This window comes from Mesoplodon mirus, assembly GCF_964341445.2.
Source record: "Mesoplodon mirus genome assembly, chromosome: X".
NCBI classification, from domain to species: domain Eukaryota; kingdom Metazoa; phylum Chordata; class Mammalia; order Artiodactyla; family Ziphiidae; genus Mesoplodon; species Mesoplodon mirus.
In genome coordinates, this window is record NC_138981.1 from 55817028 (window position 1) to 55839936 (window position 22909).

General features: G+C 41.6%; 1 protein-coding gene across 1 annotated transcript in view; it reads left to right on the forward strand.

Moving 5' to 3' along the window:
* Positions 1-8299: 8299 nt before the first annotated feature.
* AR (androgen receptor) overlaps positions 8300-22909 on the forward strand; it is a 181953-nt gene continuing 167343 nt past the window's right edge. Inside the window, exon 1 of the mRNA XM_082610314.1 lies at positions 8300-10906. Coding sequence (XP_082466440.1) covers positions 9390-10906 — 1517 coding nt within the window. The 5' untranslated portion in view covers positions 8300-9389. The remainder of the gene's footprint in view (positions 10907-22909) is intronic.

Below are 22909 nucleotides of genomic sequence, written 5' to 3' on the forward strand. Positions count from 1 at the left end.
ATAAATCCAAAAATACTTCCCAGAAAACTCAAGATTTGAGCTGTGTTTTGAAAGTTAAGTTGAATTTGGTCATGAGGGAAGTGAAGGAATAATATTTCTGTAAAAGACAATAGACTGACCCAAATGTAGGCTGGCCATAGAGTGTAGGATATTTTAAGAGGGAGCCCAGGAAGTCTGATATGGTTGAGGAGGTGGGTGATTGGCAGGAGAATGAGATGGGAGAAAGGGCTGCAGAGAGATATTAGGACATAACTGTGATAAACTTTAAAGTCTAGGCTATGAAACTTGGACTTGCACCTGAAGGCCAGAGGTTGCAGATTGGCAGCCCACGACTAATTTTTGTCCACAGACATGGTTTTTTTGGCCTGAGAATGGTTGACCTGTATGATGTTTTTAAACCAATTGAATTAGTTGCCAACCTTTTAAAAAATTCATGAGATTTCACATTAAAGTCTGGAATTCTGTTCCTAAAAATAATGGAACATCAGGAATACTGAGACTTCATTCCTGCCTGGCACCAACCAGTTGGAGTTGAGGGGAGGCTGCCCACTTTAGATGGGGCATCTGTTCTCTAGTTGGCCACAGCCTCTACCACCACAACCTTTTCTCTCTTTAATACCATGTTCTCTTCACTCACTTTTGTTTAAGGAAGCGTTCAGGTTTGAAACCCCTAGTATAGGCAATTGAAGTTTATAGAGAAGAGAAACAATGCTATCAGAGTTATCATTTTATAAAGGACCCTCTGATTCTGATTCTGTTGAAGATAGCCTGGAAGAAGGTGGTCAGGGGAGAAATTAGGGCTGTAGCTGTGGAGAAGGATAAGATAAGATGGAGGCTCCAATATTTAGGGGGAAAGAAGAAAATATGAGATGAGAAAGTAGTCTTTTATAACCCTCTAAGTGGAGGAAATAGCAAACATCTACAAATCAGCAGAATGAAAAACTCTAAGGGTTTATTCATAAGCCCCACTCCTCATTTCCAGCCCAACTCAAATACAGGTATTTAAATGATTTTTCACTCTCTTTCTTAGACTGTGAATAAGCTCTCAAAGACACAGTCCACAGTATCCTATTCATCAGTGAATCCCAAGTGCCTAGCACAGAGCCTGGCAAGAAGTAAGCGCTTAATAGATACCCATTCAATGCATGAATTGGAGAGATTCTCTACTTTAGGTGGAGAAGGTTTACTGCATGCCTAAGCATGCTGAAACTGCAAGGGTTTCTGCAAACCCCCAAAACCAAGCTCTCAGTTTGGAAATAGAGTTTTAATTCTGTGAAAATAGAATTCATCCATTTATTCAACAGATATTTATTAAGTACTGACCATGTGCCACACCAGGCTGAGTCCTAAGCATTCTATGATAAACAAAACCAACATGGTCCCTGCTATCAGGAATGAGGAAAGTCTAATGAGGAAACAGTCTAATGAGGAAAATAGATATTAAACAACTAAATGCACAATTATTATAATTGTATTTGTGAGAAGACCTCCAATGGAGAAATACTGGGTACTGTTAAAACATGTTAAAAGGCGGATGAGTGGGGAACTTGAGCTAGCCTAGGAGGTCAAGGAAGTCTTTATGGAAGTGCTCTATGCATAGGCATTAACTACATGAGCAGGGAGAAGGATAGCCAGCATTTCAGGTACAAGGAACAGCATATGGAAAGGCACGAAGGATTATTGGGCATTTGAGGAGCTCTAAACAAAGGCCCGTGTGAGCAGAGCTCAGAAAGCAGGAGAAAAAGTGGTATGAGATAAAATCAGAGAGGTGGCGAGACACCAGATCATATAGTGTCTCATTAAAGATTTGGACTTTTATACTAAGAGCAATGGGAAGCCAGAGATAGAATGTAAGTGAGTGAATGATATGATAAGATTCAACTTAAAAAAAAACTCTTCACAATCATATATTGACAGTTGACTATTAACAAAAGTTTAAGGGCAATTAAGAGGAGAAAGAATAGTCTTTTGAACAAATGGAACTGGATATCCATATACAAAAATCAATTCAAAATGGATCATTCTAAGTATAAAACTGAAAACTATACAACTTCTAGAAAAAAAAACACAGGCTTTTAAAAACATAGTTTGTGATGTTGGGTTAGAAAAAGATGTCTTAGGGGGCTTCCCTGGTGGCGCAGTGGTTGAGAGTCCGCCTGCCGATGCAGGGGACACGGGTTCGTGCCCCGGTCCGGGAAGATCCCACATGCCGCGGAGCGGCTAGGCCCATGAGCCATGGCCGCTGAGCCTGTGCATCCAGAGTCTGTGCTCCGCAACGGGAGAGGCCACAGCAGTGAGAGGCCCGCGTACCGCAAAAAAAAAAAAAAAAGATGTCTTAAATCTGAAACCAAAAGCTTAATCCATAAATAAATAAATTGATAAACTGAACTTCACAGAATTAAAATCTTCTCTTCTTAAAAAGAACTATAAGGACCTCCCTGGTAGTGCAGTGGTTAAGAATCTGCCTGCCAATACAGGGGACACGCGTTTGAGCCCTAGTCCGGGAAGATCCCACATGCCACAGAGCAACTGGGTCTGTGCTCCACAGCTACTGAGCCTGCGCTCTAGAGCCCGCAAGCCACAATTACTGAACCCAGGGGCTGCAACCACTGAGGCTCGCGTGCCTAGAGCCCATGCTCTGCAACAAGAGAGGCCACTGCAATGAGAAGCCCATGCACTGCAAGGAGTAGCCCCCGCTGGCCACAACTGGTGAAGGCCCACACGCAGCAACAAAGACCCAATGCAGCCAAAATATAAAATAAAATAATTAATTTAAAATAGAACTATAAGACAATGAAGACAAACTACAAATTGAGAGAAAATACTACTGAGTCATATTTCTGATAATGAGCTTGTATCTAGAATATATAAATAACTCTAAAAACTCCATAAAATACAAGCAGCCCAATTAAAAAAAATAGGCAAAAATGTTGAGCAGAATCTTTACCAAAGAAAATATATAAATGGCAAATAAACTCATGAAAAATGCTCTACATAATTATTCATTGGAGAAATGCAAATTAAATGAGAAATGCTTGCACATCAAATTAGAATGCTAAATTTAAAAAGACTGACCATACCAAGTGTTGGTGGGGATGTGGAGGAAATGCTGGTGGGAATATAAAATGGCAAAACTACTTTGTAAAGCAGCTTGGCAGTTTTTTTATTAAGGCAAATATATACTTACTCTGTGACCCACCCATTCCACTGCTAAATATACAATCAAGAGGAATGAAAGCATATGTCCATACAAAGATGTATGTATGTATGTTCATAAAAGCTTTATTCGTTATAGCCAAAAATTGTGAAGAACACAAATTCCATCAACAAGCTAATGGATAAACAAATTTTGGTACATCCATACAATGGGATAATACTTAGCAATAAGGAAGAACAAATTACTGATACACGTAAGAGCTTGGATGGATATCAAGGGTATTATTCTGAGTGAAAGATGCCAGACAAAAAAAGATGATAATTTTATTGATATAAAATTTTGGAAAATGAAAACTAATCTATAGTGACAAAAATCCAAACTTTTGATTGCCAGAGGGGAGTGTGGGGAAGGGTGGAGAGAGGAAGTAAAAAGGTACACAAAATAAATTTTGGGGGCGATGAATATTTTCACTATCTTGACTGGGTGATAGTTTCATGAGTGTATGCATATGGCAAAGTTATCAATTTATACACCTTTAAATATGTGCACATTATTGTATGTCAATAATACCTTAATATGGTTGTTTTAGAAAATCCCTCTGGAATAGAAAGCCCAGGAATAGACCCACATAAATGTAGTCAACTGATCATTGACAAGGGAGCAAAGGCAATAAAATGGAGCAAAGGTAGTCTTGTCAATAAATGATGCTGGAAAAACTGGCAATCCACATGTAAAAAAATGAATCTAGACACAGACCTTACACTCTTCATAAAAATTAACTCAAAATGGATCACACCTAAATGTAAAATGCAAAATTATAAAACCCCTAGAAAATAGCATAGGAGAAAGCCTAGATGACCGTGGGTGTGGTGATGCCTTTTTAGATACAACACCAAAGGCACAATCCATGAAAGAAAGAATTGATAAACTGGACTTCATTAAAATTAAAAGTTTTGCTCTTGAAGGACAATGTCAAGAGAATGAGAAGACAAGCCACAGACTGGGAGAAAATATTTGTAAAAGATGCATCAATAAAGGACTGTTATCCAAAATATAGAAATAACTCTCAAAACTCAACAATAAGAAAACAAACAACTGGATTAAATATGGGCCAAGATCTTGACAGACACCTCACCAAAGAAGATATTCAGATGGCAAATAAATATATGAAAAAATGTTCCACATCATATGTCATGAAGGAAATGCAAATTTAAACAGAAGTGAGATACCACTACCAGAATGGCCAACATTGGAACACTGACAACACCAAATGCTAGTGAAGATGTGGAGCAACAGGAATTCTCATTCTTTGTTGGTGGGAATGCAAAATGGTACAGCCACCTTGGAAGACAGTTTGATGGTTTCTTACAAAACCAAACACACTCTTATTATACTATTCAGCAATCATGCTCCCTGGTATTTACCTAAAAATGTTGAAAACTTATATCCACACAAAAACTTGCACATGATGTTTATAGCAGCTTTATTCATAATTGCCAAAACTTGGAGGCAACTAAGATGTCCTTCAGTAGATGAACAGATAAACTGTGGTACATCCAGACAATGGATTATCATTCAGTACTAAAAAGAAATGAGCTATCAAGTCATGAAAAGACACGAAGGAAACTTAAATGTGTATTACTAAGTGAAAGAAGCCAATCTGAAAGGCTACATATTGTATGATTAATACAATACATATTGTATAATTCCAACTATATGACATTTTGGAAAAGGTAAAACTATGGAGTCGGTAAAAACATCAGTGGTTGTCTGGGGATGGGGGAGATGAATAGTTGGAGCACAGAGGACTTTTAGAGCAGAGAAAAATCTCTGTATGATATCATAATGTTAGATACATGTCATTATACATTTGTTCAAGCCCATAGATATACAACACCAAGAGTGAACCCTAATGTAAACTATGGGCTTTGGGTGATTATGATGTATCACTGCAGGCTCATCAGTTGTTACAAATGTACCTCTCTGGTGGGAACGTTGATAATGGGGGAGGCTATGCAAGTATGGAGACAGGGGTTATATGGGAAATATCTGTGCCTTACCCTCAGTTTTGTTGTGACATTAAATTGTTCTAATTTTTTTTTTTAATTTTAAAAAGTCCCTCTAATTGCTCAATGCAGAACTGACTCCAGGAAAGTAAGAGTGGAAGGAGGAAGCCCATTTACAGTGGTCCAGGTCAGAAAGGACAGTGCTTTGAACTAGGCTGACAGTAGCAGAAATGAAGAGAAGTAGGCAGATTTGTGAGATATTTAGGAAATAAAGCCCACAGGACTTGGCGAATGTCCATCATTTTCCAAAAGTCAGCTCATCCTGGCTTTCCAGAGCAAGGAACTAGGGAAAATTATATTAACAAAGCCGCCTTGAAATTGCAGAGGAAGCCCATGGCAAAAACATACCCTCAACTCAAATGTCCTGAGAAGACACTACTGCTTACTTACGTGGTTGCTAAAAATTGCAAAGAAGAAAAAGAAAAAGATGGTACAAGCACATAATTTATGTAATAGTCTCCAAAAGTGTCTCTTGATCTTCTTTAAAGCAATGGGAGAAAAATAAGATTTGAGATTGGGGATCAGGACTCAAAATTCAAAATAAAGTATAAGCTCCTGTTATGTTCACAGTAGTTAGTCTTTCCTGACAATAACATAAATGTAGATAGCACCACCTTTAAAAATATAACATAACAAGGTGATCCTTCAGATTTGTTCAATGCTTTCCTGTTCATAAAGTTGTTCCATACACATGATCTCCTTTAATTACCACATCAGCCTTTTAAGGGTACATATTATTGGCCAGAATTTTATAAGAAAATTTTGAAGACAATTTTGGTGCTGTGAAAGCAACATGAATTTTGGAATTCTTCAGACCTGGGTTTGAATGTCTGTTGGGATGCCATTTCTTCAACGGGCAACTCTGAGGAATTATTTCTCACCTTATATTTTTTCAGGCTTCTTTGCTTATAACTACCCTCCTCACCTCTGTCCATTGGATTTTTCACTATCACTAGTGAAAAATAGTGATATCCCTCCATACCCACCCTCTATGGTGTGTAGATACCCACCCTCCATATCCACCTTCATACCCACCCTCTACGGAGTGTAGATAAGAAGAAAACTCACGTCAGTCACAGCACTCTAAATTGTCAGTGTTTGAAAGACTGTCGGGTCCAGCTTCTATTCCCTCCCTTCCCCATTTCACAGAGCAAGAAACCGAAGCTTATGTAGAGGAAGAGATTCATTTCATTGTTAATCTGTAGACAAACTTCTGGCTTTGAGACCTATGTTATTTCCATTTCACTTTCCTGCCAGCCCAACTTACTTAATTCCCTTTGAGGAACCCTTGTTAAAAGCTTTGGTGGAACTAAAGGTTTTGATGACTATTTAAATAAGGTTTTCAAAGTATCTGTGCATTTCAATTACATATTCTTGTTTTCCATGACAGTAAGGAATTGAGAATTAGCCCTGTTACAATTTGAGGTCTCTACGAATAAGACTGCTTCTTTACCATAAGGAGTATTTTGTGAGATTCTTTACCAACAAAGGGTGTATATCTGGGATATGTTCAGGCAGGGGTGAAATCATTAAAATCCCAGAAGATAATTTTTCACCTCCCCAGGTGAAAAGCTCCTCAGGCTTCTGGAAATTTCATTTATAGCCCTTTTCTAAGTTCTCTTGACATTGATGATTCTAGCTAAAATAGCAATGAGATGGAAGACGAGTTTAGGATCTACTAAAGTGGAACATAGAACAAATTATGTCCTTGCTTCAGTGTCTTCATCCGGAAAATAGAGCAGATCATACCCACTCTTCCCTACCTTTAGTATTAAGTTACTTCCTTTGGTCATGGTAAGTAAATTTCCATTATGCTTGGCTGTAAACAAGATAAGATTCTGTAGAAACCTGTAAAAAGCAGAACACACCCACGTGGAAAAACTCCACTTGTCCTCTGGGACAGACAGACCCTGCCCAGATCCAGAAGTCTAAGGAATTTAAAAGCTAGGGAGGCCCAGGGACCCTGCTGATACCAAGGGACACCTCCTTCCCTATAGATCTCCCCTTTCATTTTCTCTACTCTTCCATTCCCAACTGTCTCTCCATCTTTACACAGGGAAGATGAGACCTCCTCCACAAAAGAACAGTTGCAATAGCCCACATGACCTTCCACTCCTGGTTGTCTACTAAGAGGAAGAAAAGCAGTCCTATATAGGTTCCATTCCTTGAATACTGCAGTTTGCAAGCTTCAACTATGCAAAGGCAACTTGGAAAAGCAAGTGCCTGTATATAAGCAAATGTCTGCAAAACCCTGGACAAAATCAAGGTCTCTATGTACATGACAAGTGTTTCTGGAGTTTACGTGTTCGCCTGCTTTTCTGGGTGATTTTCCTTTGTACATCGGGATAGGTGAGAAGTGTGTGGTAAGAGGCAATTCCAGACAGGAAAAAGGAAAGAGAAGAGGATAGAGATTACCTTTGGTTCCCAGGCAGAGGGTTCCTAGAGCCGCTGATACAGGGCCACGAGACCCAATCTACCTCTATGGAGAAATCTGAAAGGTTTCAACAAGTATAGGCTGGTTGGCCATTGCTTGCTCCTCAGTTTGTAGGAGACCCTCCCGTCTGCGCTTTTCGGTCTGCCTTCCCTGAACATAGTCCCTCACTGAAGGAGATCTATTTCCTCTATACTTCCATTGCCCTTTCCCACTCCCTCCCCCCTCCCACACGTGCACAGGGTCTGTTTTGAAATTGGACTTCAGAACCAAATCTGGCCAGTACGGTCCTCTGAGAGTTCGGTAGCCCTGTCGTCAAAATAAAGCTCCGGGTTAAAGCTTCAGTCCCGACGCTTAAAACCTGCTCCAGGAAAGCAAGAGGTAGTCAGGGAGCTGGGGTGCTCCTGGGCTAGAACAAACCTCTCCTGCCCTCACCCACGCTGCGCCAGCACTTGTTTCTCCAAAGCCACCCGGCTTTAGTGGACGGTGAGGGGAGGAGAGAAAATCAGAGGGGAGGGGAGGGAGAAAGGAGGTGGGAAGGCAAGGAGGCCGGCCCGGCGGGGGCGGGACCCGACTCGCAAACTGTTGCATTTGCTCTCCACCTCCCACTGCCCCCTCCGAGATCCCGGGGAGCCAGCGTGCGGCGAGAGCCAGAGGGTCCGGAGCAAGCCTGGAGGCAGAGGAGGCGACGAAGGGAAAGCGACCGAGCTAGCTGCTTCGGTGTGGTTCAGGAGCCGAAGGGACGCACCGCGTCAACCCCAGCCGGCTCTGGCGACAGTCAACGCCTCTTGCGCCGCGGCGGCTTCGAAGCCGCCTCTCCGGAGCTGCCTTTTCCTCTTCAGTGAAGTTTTTAAAAGCTGCTGGAGACTCGGAGGAAGCGAAGAAAGTGCCGGGTAGGACTGACGGCTGCCTTTGTCCTCCTCCCCTCCACCCCGCCCCCCTTCCAGGGTCGCCTGTCCTGCTGCTGCCTCCGCCTGCTCCTCTCAAGCCCCCTCAACCCCCCTGCAGTCAGCCCAGCGCAGCCAGCCCGAGTTTGCAGAGAGGTAACTCCCTTTGGCTGCGAGCGGGAGAGCTAGCTGCACGTTGCAAAGACGGCTCTGGGGTGCCAGGAGACCGGGGAGCCGCTTCAGCACTGCAGCCAGAATCTGGCTTTTTAGGCGGTAAGCAGGGCAGACCCCCAGATTCCTCTTACTCCCTCTCCACCTCCCCCTGCACGCCGCTTCCCCCTCCCACCAGTTTGTGGGGCCAGAGATCAAAGGATGAAAAGGCAGTCAGGACTTCAGTAGCCCCCCCCCCAAAAAAAGAAAACAACAACAAACAAAACCCAGACAAACAAAACCCAATAGCAAAACCCATAACAAAACAAAACAAAAAGAAAATAACCTGGTTCTTATTTGCACCTGCTTCAGTGGACACCAAATTCAGAAGGCAGAGGGTTTTCCTCCCCACCCCGCTTCAAGATTCGAGCATCTTTTGAATCTACCCTCCAAGTATTCAGGAGCAGATTGCGAGCCTACCAGGGAAGATCGTGTCCAGCGCGTGTTTCCTCTGCACGAGACTTTGAGGCTGTCAGAATTCTTTGGAGTTGTTACTCCCGCAAGTTTCCTCCCCAGGAGCTTCCTGCAGGTGGGCAACTAGCTGCAGCAACTACGCATAGCAGCCTGTTGAACTCTTCTCAGCAAGAGAAGGGGAGCAGGATAAAAGAATTGGGTGGAAGATTCGCCCAAGCTTAAGGATGGAGGTGCAATTAGGTCTGGGGAGGGTCTACCCCCGGCCGCCGTCCAAGACCTACCGAGGAGCTTTCCAGAACCTGTTCCAGAGTGTACGCGAAGTGATCCAGAACCCGGGTCCCCGGCACCCTGAGGCCGCGAGTGCAGCACCTCCCGGCGCCCGTTTGCAGCAGCAGCAGGAGACCAGTCCCCAGCAGCAGCAGAGTGAGGATGGCTCTCCCCAAGTCCAGAGCAGAGGCCCCACAGGCTACCTGGCCCTGGGCGAGGGACAGCAGTCTTCACAACAGCAGTCAGCTCCTGAGGGCCCCCCGGAGAGCGGCTGCGTCCCAGAGCCGGGAGCTGCCTCGGCAGCCGGCAAGAGGCTGCAGCAGCCGCCGCCAGCACCTCCGGAAGAGGATGACTCAGCTGCCCCATCCACGTTGTCCGTGCTGGGCCCTACTTTCCCCGGCTTAAGCAGCTGCTCCACCGATCTTAAAGACATCCTGAGCGAGGCCGGCACCATGCAACTTCTTCAGCAGCAGCAGCAACAGCAGCAGCAGGAGGCGGTATCTGAAGGCAGCAGCAGCAGCAGCGGGAGAGCGAGGGAGGCCACTGGGGCTCCCATCTCCTCCAAGGACAGTTACCTAGGGGGCAGTTCGACCATCTCGGACAGCGCCAAAGAGTTGTGTAAGGCAGTGTCTGTTTCCATGGGCTTGGGTGTGGAGGCATTGGAGCATCTGAGTCCTGGGGAACAGCTTCGGGGGGATTGCATGTACGCCCCGCTCCTGGGAGGTCCACCAGCTGTGCGTCCCACTCCTTGTGCCCCGTTGGCTGAATGCAAAGGTTCTCTGCTGGATGATGGCCCGAGCAAGGGCACCGAAGAGACTGCTGAGTATTCCCCTTTCAAGGCAGGTTACACCAAAGGACTGGACAGTGAAAGCCTGGGCTGCTCTGGCAGCGGCGAAGCAGGGGGCTCCGGAACACTTGAGCTGCCATCCGCCCTGTCTCTGTACAAGTCTGGAGCACTGGACGAGGTAGCAGCTTATCAGAGTCGCGACTACTACAACTTTCCACTAGCCCTGGCCGGGCCGCCGCCCCGTCCGCCGCCTCCCCATCCTCATGCCCGCATCAAGCTGGAGAGCCCCCTGGACTATGGCAGCGCCTGGGCGGCCGCGGCGGCACAATTCCGCTATGGGGATCTGGCGAGCCTGCACGGCGTGGGTGCAGCAGGACCGGGCTCAGGCTCACCCTCAGCTGCCGCCTCCTCTTCCTGGCACACTCTCTTCACAGCCGAAGAAGGTCAGCTCTATGGGCCCTGTGGCGGAGGCGGGGGCGGCAGCGCGGGCGAGGCAGGGGCTGTAGCCCCATACGGCTACACTCGGCCACCTCAGGGGCTGGCGGGCCAAGAAGGTGACTTCCCCCCACCCGATGTGTGGTATCCCGGCGGCGTGGTGAGCAGAGTGCCCTATCCAAGTCCAAGTTGTGTCAAAAGCGAAATGGGCCCCTGGATGGAGAGCTATTCTGGACCTTATGGGGACATGCGGTAAGTTTCTCCTCCTAAAAATGTCTTTAAGCCGAGAGTCAGCCGTCTCCTCCCCGCACGAACGCTCTGTTCTTGGGCGAGCTGAACAAGCTTCCACAGAAAGGGCCGCCCTAAATCTGGAGCCTTTCCCTGGACTCCTGGCCTACTAAAGATTCTACCTTTGCGCTCTGAACCCCCACTGTGTGTTCCAGTCCCCACCGCTGTGAGCCCTGGGTTCTGCTGCAAGCCCTTCCAGATTCCTTGACACCCCCCGCCCCCCACCAGCCTCCAAAAATCTTCCCTGCCACTTGGTACTCCATGTCCCGCTGACTCCAAATTTAAATCCAATTGCAAGGGCCATCTTCCGAAATAAAGCCCTTAAGCCCTCCACTACTTCTCCTTCTCCCCGCCCCCAAATCAGAGAACCTGGACAAGAAATATGGGCAATTTCTCCTCTTGAGGTCTGTTAGGGATTGCCCCCCGGCCTGTGGCTGGTCTTGGCAGGTTAGAGGCAAAATAACTGACCCAAGCTTTTCTCAACCCGCTTCCTCCAAAGAGATGAAATGGAGTATGGGATTACTGGAAGAAGGTGTTCTCTGGGTTCTGAGGGCCACTGTGTGAAGAAGGGGTGAAGTCCCTTTGCTGGCAACAAAGAGGACTTGCCTCAGGGTTGGAGGTCAGGAGAGAGACTCCAGCCAGGCAAGATTAGAGCAGGCAAAGGTAGGAGAAAGCCAAATGACCCCTTTCCCCATAAACAATGGGCAGGATTTGCCCTCACAGGTTGACAATGTTGGAACTAGATGGTAGTGTTGGTTTTCTCTTGTAAAGTGTTTATTTGCTCTATGGATTACAGCAGATCCACAGTTCCTACTTTGAGTTTGCATTAGCTCTATAAAGAGGAGAATGTTCTTTTAATGAACAATTTAACCAGGCTTGAGTCTGACTTACAAAAGTGTTGGGAAAAAAGTTTAAAGGATTTCCTGCTATTCCAGTGTGCATAGAAATCTGCTTTTGTGAGAGTAGGGTTTACAAAAGGAATGGGGCTTTTCAATATATTCCTTCATTTTAAGGACATGCTTGCATTTTAAAACATGATATGTTACCTCTAACAAATTAAGTAAGAACTGTTAGGGAACTATGAGCCTTAATCTTGCCCAAGAGTTTTCATTAGGACATGAGAAAAGTGGCGGTCAATTTCATCTTGCGTGTTAAAAATTCTTACTTACCACAATTGAGCACTTTGGAGACCACATTAAAGATTTTTTTTCCCAGAAAACTAAGATATTAGTTTATCTCCATGAGGGAGGGAATACTGACTGGGGAACTAACTCCTCAGATCTGCTGGGTGCTGATGTCCTCATGGACGCTGATGTCTTGTTCCGTGTTTCTGTAGCTATTTTCTTTACCTGTGACTTTTCAAAATTTTTTAGACTTAGCATCTTTGTTTGGAGACTTAAATCCAAGAATTTGCTTCCTTTCACTGATGCTTCTGTTCTTGGAATGTTGATAGCACAGTGTTAGAAAGGAAAGAAGAGGATAGGATTTCATAAAATATTATTTTCTGGGCTACTGAAGAAACAGCTTCTAACCAGGCTTTATATTTTTTAGGTTCTTAAGGTTTGGCTTACAGGATTTTCAAAGGCTTCATTTATATTGTCAGTCTTCTCTAGTTAATTTGAAGTTTGTTTGTTTGTTTTTAATTTTTGCAATGTGGTTATACTGTGGGACAAAAGGTCTTCATTTTATAAGAACAGATTTACTTGCTAGAGTATTTTTTTTTTCCCTAGGGCGGTTGCTAGTCAGCAGAGCTCTCTTCTACTGTGAACTATTTTTTTTTTTTGGCGGGGTTGGGGGGAATGTATAAGGTGCTTCATGACCTGCCCAGTCACTGGAACCATCCTGTCACACTTCTGTATGCCTCCCCCAACACCCAAGTAACTCAGTTAACAGGGAGGAGATGAATGATTCCACAAATTTGTTAAGAGATGTGTGTGTGTGTTCAAAGACATAACCTGAAATTTTCAGAAAGTGGCTAGAGAGCTTTTAATTAGTTCTTCCCATCAGGTGTGCAGTAAGCTAGGTGATTTTATCCCAGGTCTTCATGGAAAAACTTCTCTATTTCTAAAACCTGCATAAATTAATGACCTCAACTAGTGAGACATTAGCAGTACCCGAAGAAAGTACAAGATTATTTAATCTTTCCTGGTTTGTGATTGCTGCACTGGTTATAGGAATCTAGTGAAAGGGAAAACTGGCATTCCTGTCTTGTGTGTTGACAAAGATTTTTCATTTCTAGGACAAAGAAAATCCTTGAATCAGGTTTCTGAAAATTTATCAATTTCATCAGAATTCAACCAATCCCAATCTAAAAGTTGGTATTTTCTTACTTTCTCTTTCTTTCCCTCACTTTGTAGGGGCACAGTTTGGTGAAAGAGAAGGAATTATTTTAAGCCAAAGCTAGAGCTTCCACCCTCTCTGTATTGCATTCATTATATGCCAGCTTTGAGGTAAAAATCTCAACATTCTAGAGACTTTCAGTAATCTGTTGGCTTACTCCCTTTTCCAATTGTGTGTGTGTGTGTGTGTGTGTGTTCATACACGTTATTTAATTGTAGGGTCTTTTTTTTAACTTAATAACTTCTGGAATAGCTCTGTGTTCTTATACATCTACAATATTTCTGCTGAGAGGAGAGAGGCCTAAGGTGGTCCTTTAAGTTTTTTTTTTTTTTACTTATTTTAGCATGTGGTATGAGTGGAAGGAATAATAAAAAGTGATAGGGCTTGTGTGAAACCCTGATAATATTTTATGGAGCTGTCTTCCACCAAGATCAAATAAGACTACAACTTTGTTAATTGGCCACTGTCTCACTTGACAGAAGTAGGGCCCTTTATATGCCAGCAAACAGTGTAATAATATGACAAATATTTATTCTTGGGAGATGAGACCAAGGGGAGCCTGTTCAGGAATTAGAGTTGGGGTTTAAATAAAGTATCCAGATGCAAAAAGAACATTTTAATTTTTCTCTTGATAATTTGTTCTGGTCTTCATAATAGGTAGTATTTTAGTAGTGCTTTGAAATTGGCAAATCCTGCCTTTCTCCATTAGTTGTTTCAAAAGAAGTCATTTTATTAATTCCCCTTTCCATCTCCTCTCCTCTCCACAGTTATCAAGTGACTTTTTATGACTATCTTGCAAGGAGCAGTTTGTCTTTTTTGTAAATCTGAGTTTTGCTTTCAGAATGACGCTCTCTGTCCATAGGCCTTCAGGGTCAATATGTTGGAAAGAAGCATCCTTTCTTCACGGTCGGCAAATAACTGGTGAGTTCTGTCTGGGTACCAGTAATCAGAACCCGAGGACCAGATAGCCACACTGGGTGGTACCCCATTTGAAAATATGTGCAAGATGTAGTGATGGAATTCTTCTCTTGGTTGTCCACAGAGTATTTCTCTCATCTTGGCCAAAGGTTAACATCAGTGAGAGACATTTTTGAAGAAGCTTGCAGCTTTCCTGTTGCAGGGCCACTTAAGGGAGCTTTCTTGTCAGTGCTAATTTTGCCTCATCAGACTTCCATTCTTTTTAGGCTGTAAACTTTGATATTAATATATTGAATTTGCTGGCACATTTCATTTTCTTTTTTAAATGTTTTACCTCCCTGTAGTAATTTTCTCATCTGGTATACATATATGTATTTAAACCAAACAATTCTTTGGTCTCCCGACTCTTACTTGTACTGTGGCTGCTCTTGGTGGGATTATGTGAGTTGGAGTTAGGGACATGGACAATTTTATTATTATTGTTATGTACGGTGATATCAAGACCACCAGTTTCATTCAGAACTGTGCTAAGCAGAAAGCAGAATGCCAGCTGGTTGTGGTAAACAAGGGGCTTATTTTATAACCAAACCTGAAATCATGATTCTGAAAAATAGAAAGCAAATAAAAATCAAGTTTTGTGAGGTTGGTTGGAGAGGGAAAAGGAAACCTCTCCCCCCGCCCCTTTCTCCACCATTTTCTCTTTGTCCGCAGCTTCCTTAAGTGCTGCCTGTACCTGATTTTCTTTCTTTCTACTCCCTTCATGCTTTTGATATTGGAATATAGACTTTTTTTTCTACTTTTCAGGATATTTTTTCTCATTACACCTGTGGCATGCTCCTAAAGAATTTTTTTTTAATCTGGAGAGTAACAGATCAGATCAACCTCAGCACCTTTCTTTTAAGACTAGATAACTTGAAGAAATTGCAAAATGAATAGCTGGGCTTTTTTTTACCTTAAGGTTAGAGGCTGATTCAACAGTTGCTGAGGGAGCTGAACTAGATGGCTTGAGGACTTGGTGATTTAATGGAGTATTTTGCTGGCTGCTGTCTCTGTCTCTTGTTCTCTGTCTCTCTCTGTCTACTGGCTATTTTGGCAACGTTTTCTCAAAACCTGAGAATAACTGGACCCTCTCGCCTCTGAGACAGCTCTGTATGGATCAAACTTCTGCAGTGCTTTCACAAATGCCTGATCTATATGTGACGGTGCTTGCTAGAATTATCTGGCTGGGCTAATATGGTGATGCTATATGTGAATTAATCATTTAAAAAAAAAGAAAGGTATTGAAGAAATTATTCAGCCTCAGAATTTGCCTGCCAGCATTACATCAAGTTCTGAGATGTTGAACTCAGAGTAAGTTATCCTCATCCTAGGCACAAAGTTGACTTTTTTTCCCTCATTGCTTGTAAAGCTCCATACAGTTATCAGTATTGGTTGGCATTTGCCATATTGAAGAGAATGTGAAATATGAAATCTCATATTTATATAGGACTCTTTTCAAAGAAAAGACCCAGCATCTTCCAGTTTATTCACTAGCACTCATGCAAGTTTGAGTAAGCCAGGAGGGTGCTTAGTGAACCTCCCTTTGCTAGTTGAGGGAGTAGAAGTTGTTGCATTTTCTATGACATTTGTTTACCATAGGGAAACCTCTCCAGAGTGGCACTTCCTAACTTTTTTTCTTGAACTTTCCCACCTGACAGATGATGTTTTAGATTTTTGCTCAGTAAGGGCTACTTTAAGTGACTGCTGCTGTGATTTATGCACAGTTCCTTGCACGCTCATGAATGCTGCCATCCCTTCTCTCTTACACCAATTCCTGTTGCCAACCTACAGGGCAGAGCAGTGTTGAGAGTGGCTCATCTAGATAAGCGTATAGCTCTAAAGTACTGGTTACTTGAGAATGCTGCCAATTTAGATCATGCAGTACCTGAATTTTATTTTTTTTAATCAACAGCTTTATTGAGACATAATTCACAATATATAATTCACCCATTTAAAGTATACATACAATTTAATGGTTTTTATTATATTCAGAGTTGGGCAACCATCACCGCAATCAATTTTCGAACATTTTAACCACTTAGCAGTCAAACCCCACCCCAACCCTGAGCAACTATCAACCATCAGTCTACTTTCAGTCTCTGTGGATTTGCTTATTCTAACATTTAATATAAATGGAGCCACGCAATATGTCACCTTTTGTGACTAGCTTCTTTCATGTAGAATAACATTTTCAATGTTCATCCATGTTGAAGCACATCTCAATACTTTCCATTTTATGGATGTACCTCACTTTATCTATCCATTCATCAGTTGATGGACATTAGAGTTGTTTCAACCTTTTGGTTATTATGAATAATACTGCTATGAACATTTATGTACAATATTTTTTTTATGAACATGTTTTTAAATTATTTTGGGTACATACCTAGGAGTGGAGTTTCTGGATCATATAGTAACTCTGTGTTCAACCTTTTGAGGCACTCCCAAACTGTTTTTAAAAGTGGCTACACCATTTTACAATCTCACCAGCAATGTATGAGGGTCCAGTTTCTCCACATCCTGCCAATACTTGTTATTGTCTTTTTAATTATAGACATCACAGTGGGTGTGAAGTGGTATCTCAAAGTGGTTTTGATTTGCATTTCTCAAATGACTAATAATATTAAGCATCTTTTTATGTGCTTATTGACTGTTTGTATATCTTCTTTGCAAACAAGGTCTTTGCTCATTTGTAATTAGATTATTTGTCTTATTGAGTTGTAAGAGTTTAAAAAATATATATTCTAGATACAAATCCTATAAGAAATTACAATTTGTGAATATTTTATCACATACTCTGAGTTGTCTTTTCACTTTCTTGATGGTATTCATTGAAGAACATGCTTTAAAAATTTTGAAGTCCAATGTACTTTTTGTATGTAGCTTGTGATCTTTGTATCATATCTAAGAAGGTTTTGCTTAATCCAAGGTCACAAAGATTTACACTTAGCTTTCGTTCTAAGAGTTTTATAGTTTTAGCTGTTAAATGTAGGTTTTTGATCAATTTTGAATTATTTTTTTATGTAAATATCTAGTCACCACAGCACCATATGTTGATTCTTTCCCTATTTAACTGTCTTGGCACCCTTTGTGTAAAATTAGTTGACTGTAAATGTTTTTTTCTGGACTCTGGGCTAAATTACAATACATTGATCCTATACCAATACCACGGTGTCTTAATTACTGTAGGTTTTTAATAAGTTTTGAAATGAGGAAGTGTGAGCCCTCCAATTTTGTTATTCTTTTTCAAGATTGTTTTTGACTGCTGTGGGTCCTTTGAATTTCTGTATGCATCTTAGGATCAGCTTGTCAGTTTCTACAGAGAAGCCATTTGGGATTCTGATAGAGGCTGCATTGAATCTGTAGATCAAGTTGGGGAGTGTTGTCATCTCCACATTAAGTGTTCTGATCCAAGGCCATGGAATGTCTTTCCATTTATTTATGTCATTTTCACTTTTTTCAACGTTTTGTAGTTTTAAGAGTATAAATTTTTGCACTTCTTTTGTTTAATTAGTTCCTCAATATTTTAATTTTTGTTGCTACTATGAATGGAATTTTCTTAATATCCTTTAAAATTATTCATTGCCAGTATATAGAAATATAACTGATTTTTGTATATTGACTTTGTATCCTGCAACCTTGCTGAAAGTACCTGAGTTTTGAACCCCTGTGGGACTTAAGAGGCAAAAGGTTTCTGCTGCTGTGTTGAAAGTTAAAGCATACTTTGTTTCATCCTGTATGAAGGCTGCATAAGGACACTGTTCTCAATTTTCCTCAACTGTGAATTAGAACTGGTAATGCCAGCCCCTTCCTGGATGAATAGAAGAGTGTCTCTAAAATTTTCAGGTCTTCAGAGAACAGTAGAGAAGAAACATATTAATAAGGTTTATACAGTTAATAGTCCTCTTTTTAGTATTTGGATTTGGGAACTACTAGCAAGGGGATGAGGAATAATAATTTCTATGCACTAAACTAACATGAAGAGGTAACAGATGCAAACTAAGCCAAAGAAATCACTAGTTAGCTGTATTTGGCTTATGTTTAGGTTTGTGTAAGCAGCGGGAGTCATAATTTTATGTTTTTATATGTTGTCCTTTAGATAAGGTAAATGCCACCACTCCTTCTGGTGTGTATTTGTAGATGAAGAAGTGGTCCATTTATTCTCATATAATTTGGGCTTCTTTTTCAGGGGTGTACTCTATAACCGTAAAGAAGAGGTAAAATTTACCTATAAAGGGATTGAACTTTGGTCTTATTAACACTCTAGGCTAAGGGTCATATCTAATCAGCTATAGCTATTGTGTCCTGAAAATGGTAAGTGAACGGCAGGCCACTGAACAAAAGGTCCTCTTGTGACATAGTTGTCTTTAGAGATGACCCTAATAAAGTGATTTTTAAAAAGTATTCATCAATCAACCACATTTCATTAAACACCTGATATATGCCCATCTGTGTACTAGAGAGAGATCAGGGTAAAGGGAACACAATTCAGGGAGAATTTTGAGATCACTGCCCTCAAGGAGCTTATAGCTATTAAAACAAAAATAAAAACAAAACAGAACGGCAACACCATGATGCCAGTATGATGAGATGCTGGATTGTATGGTATGCATTTTTTAAATGCAGATATCCAAAAAAGAAATGGATCAACATAGGTGGAAGTGGTCAACAATATTATCTGTGGCTGCTTTTTATCCTTATGGATGAGGTTGGGACATGATTTAACTCAAGCAATAGATTATAGGTCTTGATGAATATTTCAGATACCAGAAGGTAGTATTTCTGGAGAGACAATGAAGAGTGAACTCAAGTAAGGGGTTGGAATCTATTTCTCCTTTTTCAGCAGTGCCACCCCAGTCAAGTCAGTTACTAGTTACTTTCTCATTTTTGGCTATATTGTTGCACTTGCTGGGAACATGTTTTGATGTCTTTGACTATACAAGTCTGCAATATATGAGGAATTAATTAAAATTGAGGGTGATTAATGGGTCTAAGTTTGGCATGAGAGCCAATAAAGATGCCCAGTGTGGTAGTCAGATCAAGAATTATTATTCTGCTCTCAAGTTTTCCATTGATCATGGTGGCTTGCTTTGAGGTTCTGTATAAGTGGGGTTTCAGGGTGTTGGTTAAGGGAGAGAAGCAAGGAGCACAAGTCAGACAATTCTGAGAGTAAGGGGAACATGGAAACTTTTCTTTATAAGGCCTTTGCTGAATTAGGTGATGTAGCTTTAAAATGGCCAACCCCTTAATTATGGGTTCTGTTTTGTGCAAATTGAGTGTGTTCCTTGCTTGAGGAAGAGTAGTCTTACTATATGGCTGCTAGGGGGACTGCAAGTGTCCTGTGACAAGGTTTCCCTGGAAATAGTTGGCCTCCTTTGGTGGATTCAACATGTCACAGAATAACTTGAGCCAGAACCACCTAGTACCAGACAATAAATAAGCTACAGTGGTACTTACTATTTTATCTGGGATGTTCTTTTCCAAAGTGCAAAACATTTTTAGTAGGACTATTTGACTCCTTGACACCTTTTTCTGAATGTAGCACAGGGAACAGTGACATTGGACATATTCCAGTAACACTTTACAGTTTACAGAGTTGTTTCCATTACTGCATTTCATCCACATTTCTACCATATACAAGTAGCCAGGTTTACTGTGTTTTAATACTCTCCATACTATTATAATACTGTCATTCCCATTGTATATATTATGTTCAGAGAAGTTAGGTGACGTGTCTAAAGTCAAACAGCTTCAAGGTGGCGGAGCTGGGATTTCAGGCCCACTCTTTGTTCCTCAAATCAAGTGTTCCTTTTTTATCACACAGGTTGCTCACCTCATAGATAGGAAATAGGAGAGTCAGAGAGGCAAAATAACCTTAACTAGTATCAATAGAAATTCATGAAGCTCTTAAGGCTTCTGGGTCTTTTACCCACTTACTGGACTGATGGACTGGCTTGTGTGGACATTCAAATTGCCAACAGTCTTGCCATCCTACTTTATAGACTGCATTTATTCGACAAATACTTACTGAGCCTTTTATATATCAAATTCTATACTAAGTACCTGTGACACAGCAATGAACAAGGCAGACAAAAATTCCTCCCTTCATGGAGTTTACAGTTTATTGAAAGGAGACATGTAGAATATATCTGATGGTGATAAATGTCATGAAGAATGATTTAGCAGAGTGTGGGGAATAGTGATTGATAGTGGGAAGGACTATTTTATATCTGTTGGTCAGAGAAGCCCTTACTGAGAAGGTGATATTTGAGCAGAGACCTGAAGGAATTAGGAAGTGAGCCATAGGGATATCTGGAGTTAGAATATTCCAGATACAGACAACCACAAGTAGAAAAGACCTGAGGCAGGAGCATACTTTTTATGACGGACAATAGCAGAGAGGCCTGTATGGCAGTTTAAGTAAATGGAGAGTGATAAGAGATGAGATCAGAGTTAATAAGGGACATCTCAGGTCTTCCTTAGGACTTTGGTTTTTACTCCGATATGGGGAGTCATTGGAAGATTTTGAATAGAGGAGTAACATGATCTGACTGATATTTTAACAGATTCTCTTCTTCAGAACATCCACCACTCTTTGATATTTTATACATTTGTTTGTTTACTGATTGTCTGTGTGGAGAAAACACTGTAAGAGCAAGGGGAAAGCAAGGAGATGAGGCTACTGCAGTGATCCAGGGAAGAGATGATGGTGGTTTAGACCAGGGGTTGTTGGTAGAGGAGATGAGAAGTAGCTGGGTTCTTGATGTGTCTTCATGGTAGATCCTACAGCATTTACTGACAGATTAGATACTCATTGTGAGAAAAAGAGAGAAGTAAAGGCTGATTGCCAAATTTTTGATGTGAGCAATTTGAAAAATGTGATTACCGTTTACTGAAATGATGAATATTGTAGGTAAAGCCAGTATGTGTGTAGAGGTGGGTAGGAATCAGGAGTTTGATTTTTGATGTATAAAGTTTCAGTTATTTGGTGAACATCTTGTTGGCTTCTTCTTAGTTTTCATGCAGTGCCCTTAGCTTTCTGCTTTTCAAGGAGATTAAAACCTTAGAGACCACCTAGATCTTTGGTGCCTTCTCACTTCTCTCCTTTTGCTTTATAGAGGCCTAGAGAGGAGTGGAGTCTTGTCTAGGGCGAAACAACAAGCTGGCAACATAACTAGAGCACAAACTTAGTTCTCCTGGATTCCAGCTTGGTGCTTCTTAGCATTATTCTGAGACCTCATTTTGGGGGTGGTGTGAGTTTCTTCTTCTTGCCCAAACCTTAAACCAGGTAACTAAACTAAATAATGAATAAAAACCTAGAACACCACGCAAAGTGGCTGCTGCCTTCAATCGAACCAAAATATTGTTATTATGTTTTTACTGAACTACACACCAAAATAATTTATCCATGAAAAACACAGTAAGTAGACTTTTAAAGGCCACTGAGCTTTGATCTAAGCTGAAACTTACAAATATCTGGAACATAAATGGCCTGAGATTGTAGGCTATTAGAGTCTATGGAACATGGGAAACCATCTTGTCCAGTTTGGTCATTTTATGAATGAGGTGCCTGAGGCAGAGAGATGGAAAGGAATTTGAACAAAGTCACACAGAAAGCTAGTTTCTTTTAGTCAGAGCCTATTCTGGGGGTTAGCTGTCTGTTGCTCCTTTGGAAAATTCTATGTTGGAAAAGTGATTCCCCACTCAGAGCAAAGAATTATAATAGCAGTAATAATGATAGCACTTACTGTGTGCCAAATTTTGGTGCCTTACATGGGTTAACTAATTTAATTCTCACAAAAACCTTGGTAAATAGTCCCAGAGAGGTTAAGTGACTTGCCCAAAGGTCACACAGCTAGGAAGTAATAGAAGTCTGGCTTGTAACTGCGAGGTTCTAACCACTGTTTAGTACCAACAGGTTCTCAGATTAGCTAGCCATTCACCTCTACTATCCCAAAAGACTGGTGACTAGGGTGACCTCATTAAGCACTGACCCTATATAGTCCACTGATCCTCACAGAATACCTGAGTTCCTGGAGATTAAAGTGGAGGTGGAGGGACATAAAGGGGGTGGTGGGAAGAAGTTGATCATTTACAATAGGGATTGGAAAGCAGAACTACAGAAATTGTTGAAAAAGGCCTGGAGATTCCAAGGTGGTTGAAAATCTCAAAACCCATTACAAACCTGGGCAATGCAATGCCTGCTTAAATAGGAGAGAAACCAAAGTAAGAAAAATAAAATAGCTGATTTCTTGAATTCAGGAACTCTTTTATGTGTTTGACATGTGTTAATTCATTTAATTCTCAAAATAACTCCCTGAGGTAAGTAGGATTATCATTTCTATGTTACAGGTGAGTGAATAGGAACAGAACAATTAAGTAACGTGCCCAAGGTTATAGAACCAGTAAGTGAAAGAGACTATATTAGAATCTAGGTAGCTCTGCTCCTCAACTTATATTATTTTCCACTACATTTAGGGAAAGGAGTGCTATTCATATTATAGAATTTTTTAATGCAAAAACATTGTGCCTGAGCTTCCAACATTGAGCAACTCTTGTCCTTAATATACACCAGTTTTGGACTTCCCTGGTGGTGCAGTGGTTGAGAGTCTGCCTCCCGATGCAGGGGACCCGGGTTCGTGCCCCGGTCCGGGAGGATCCCACGTGCCG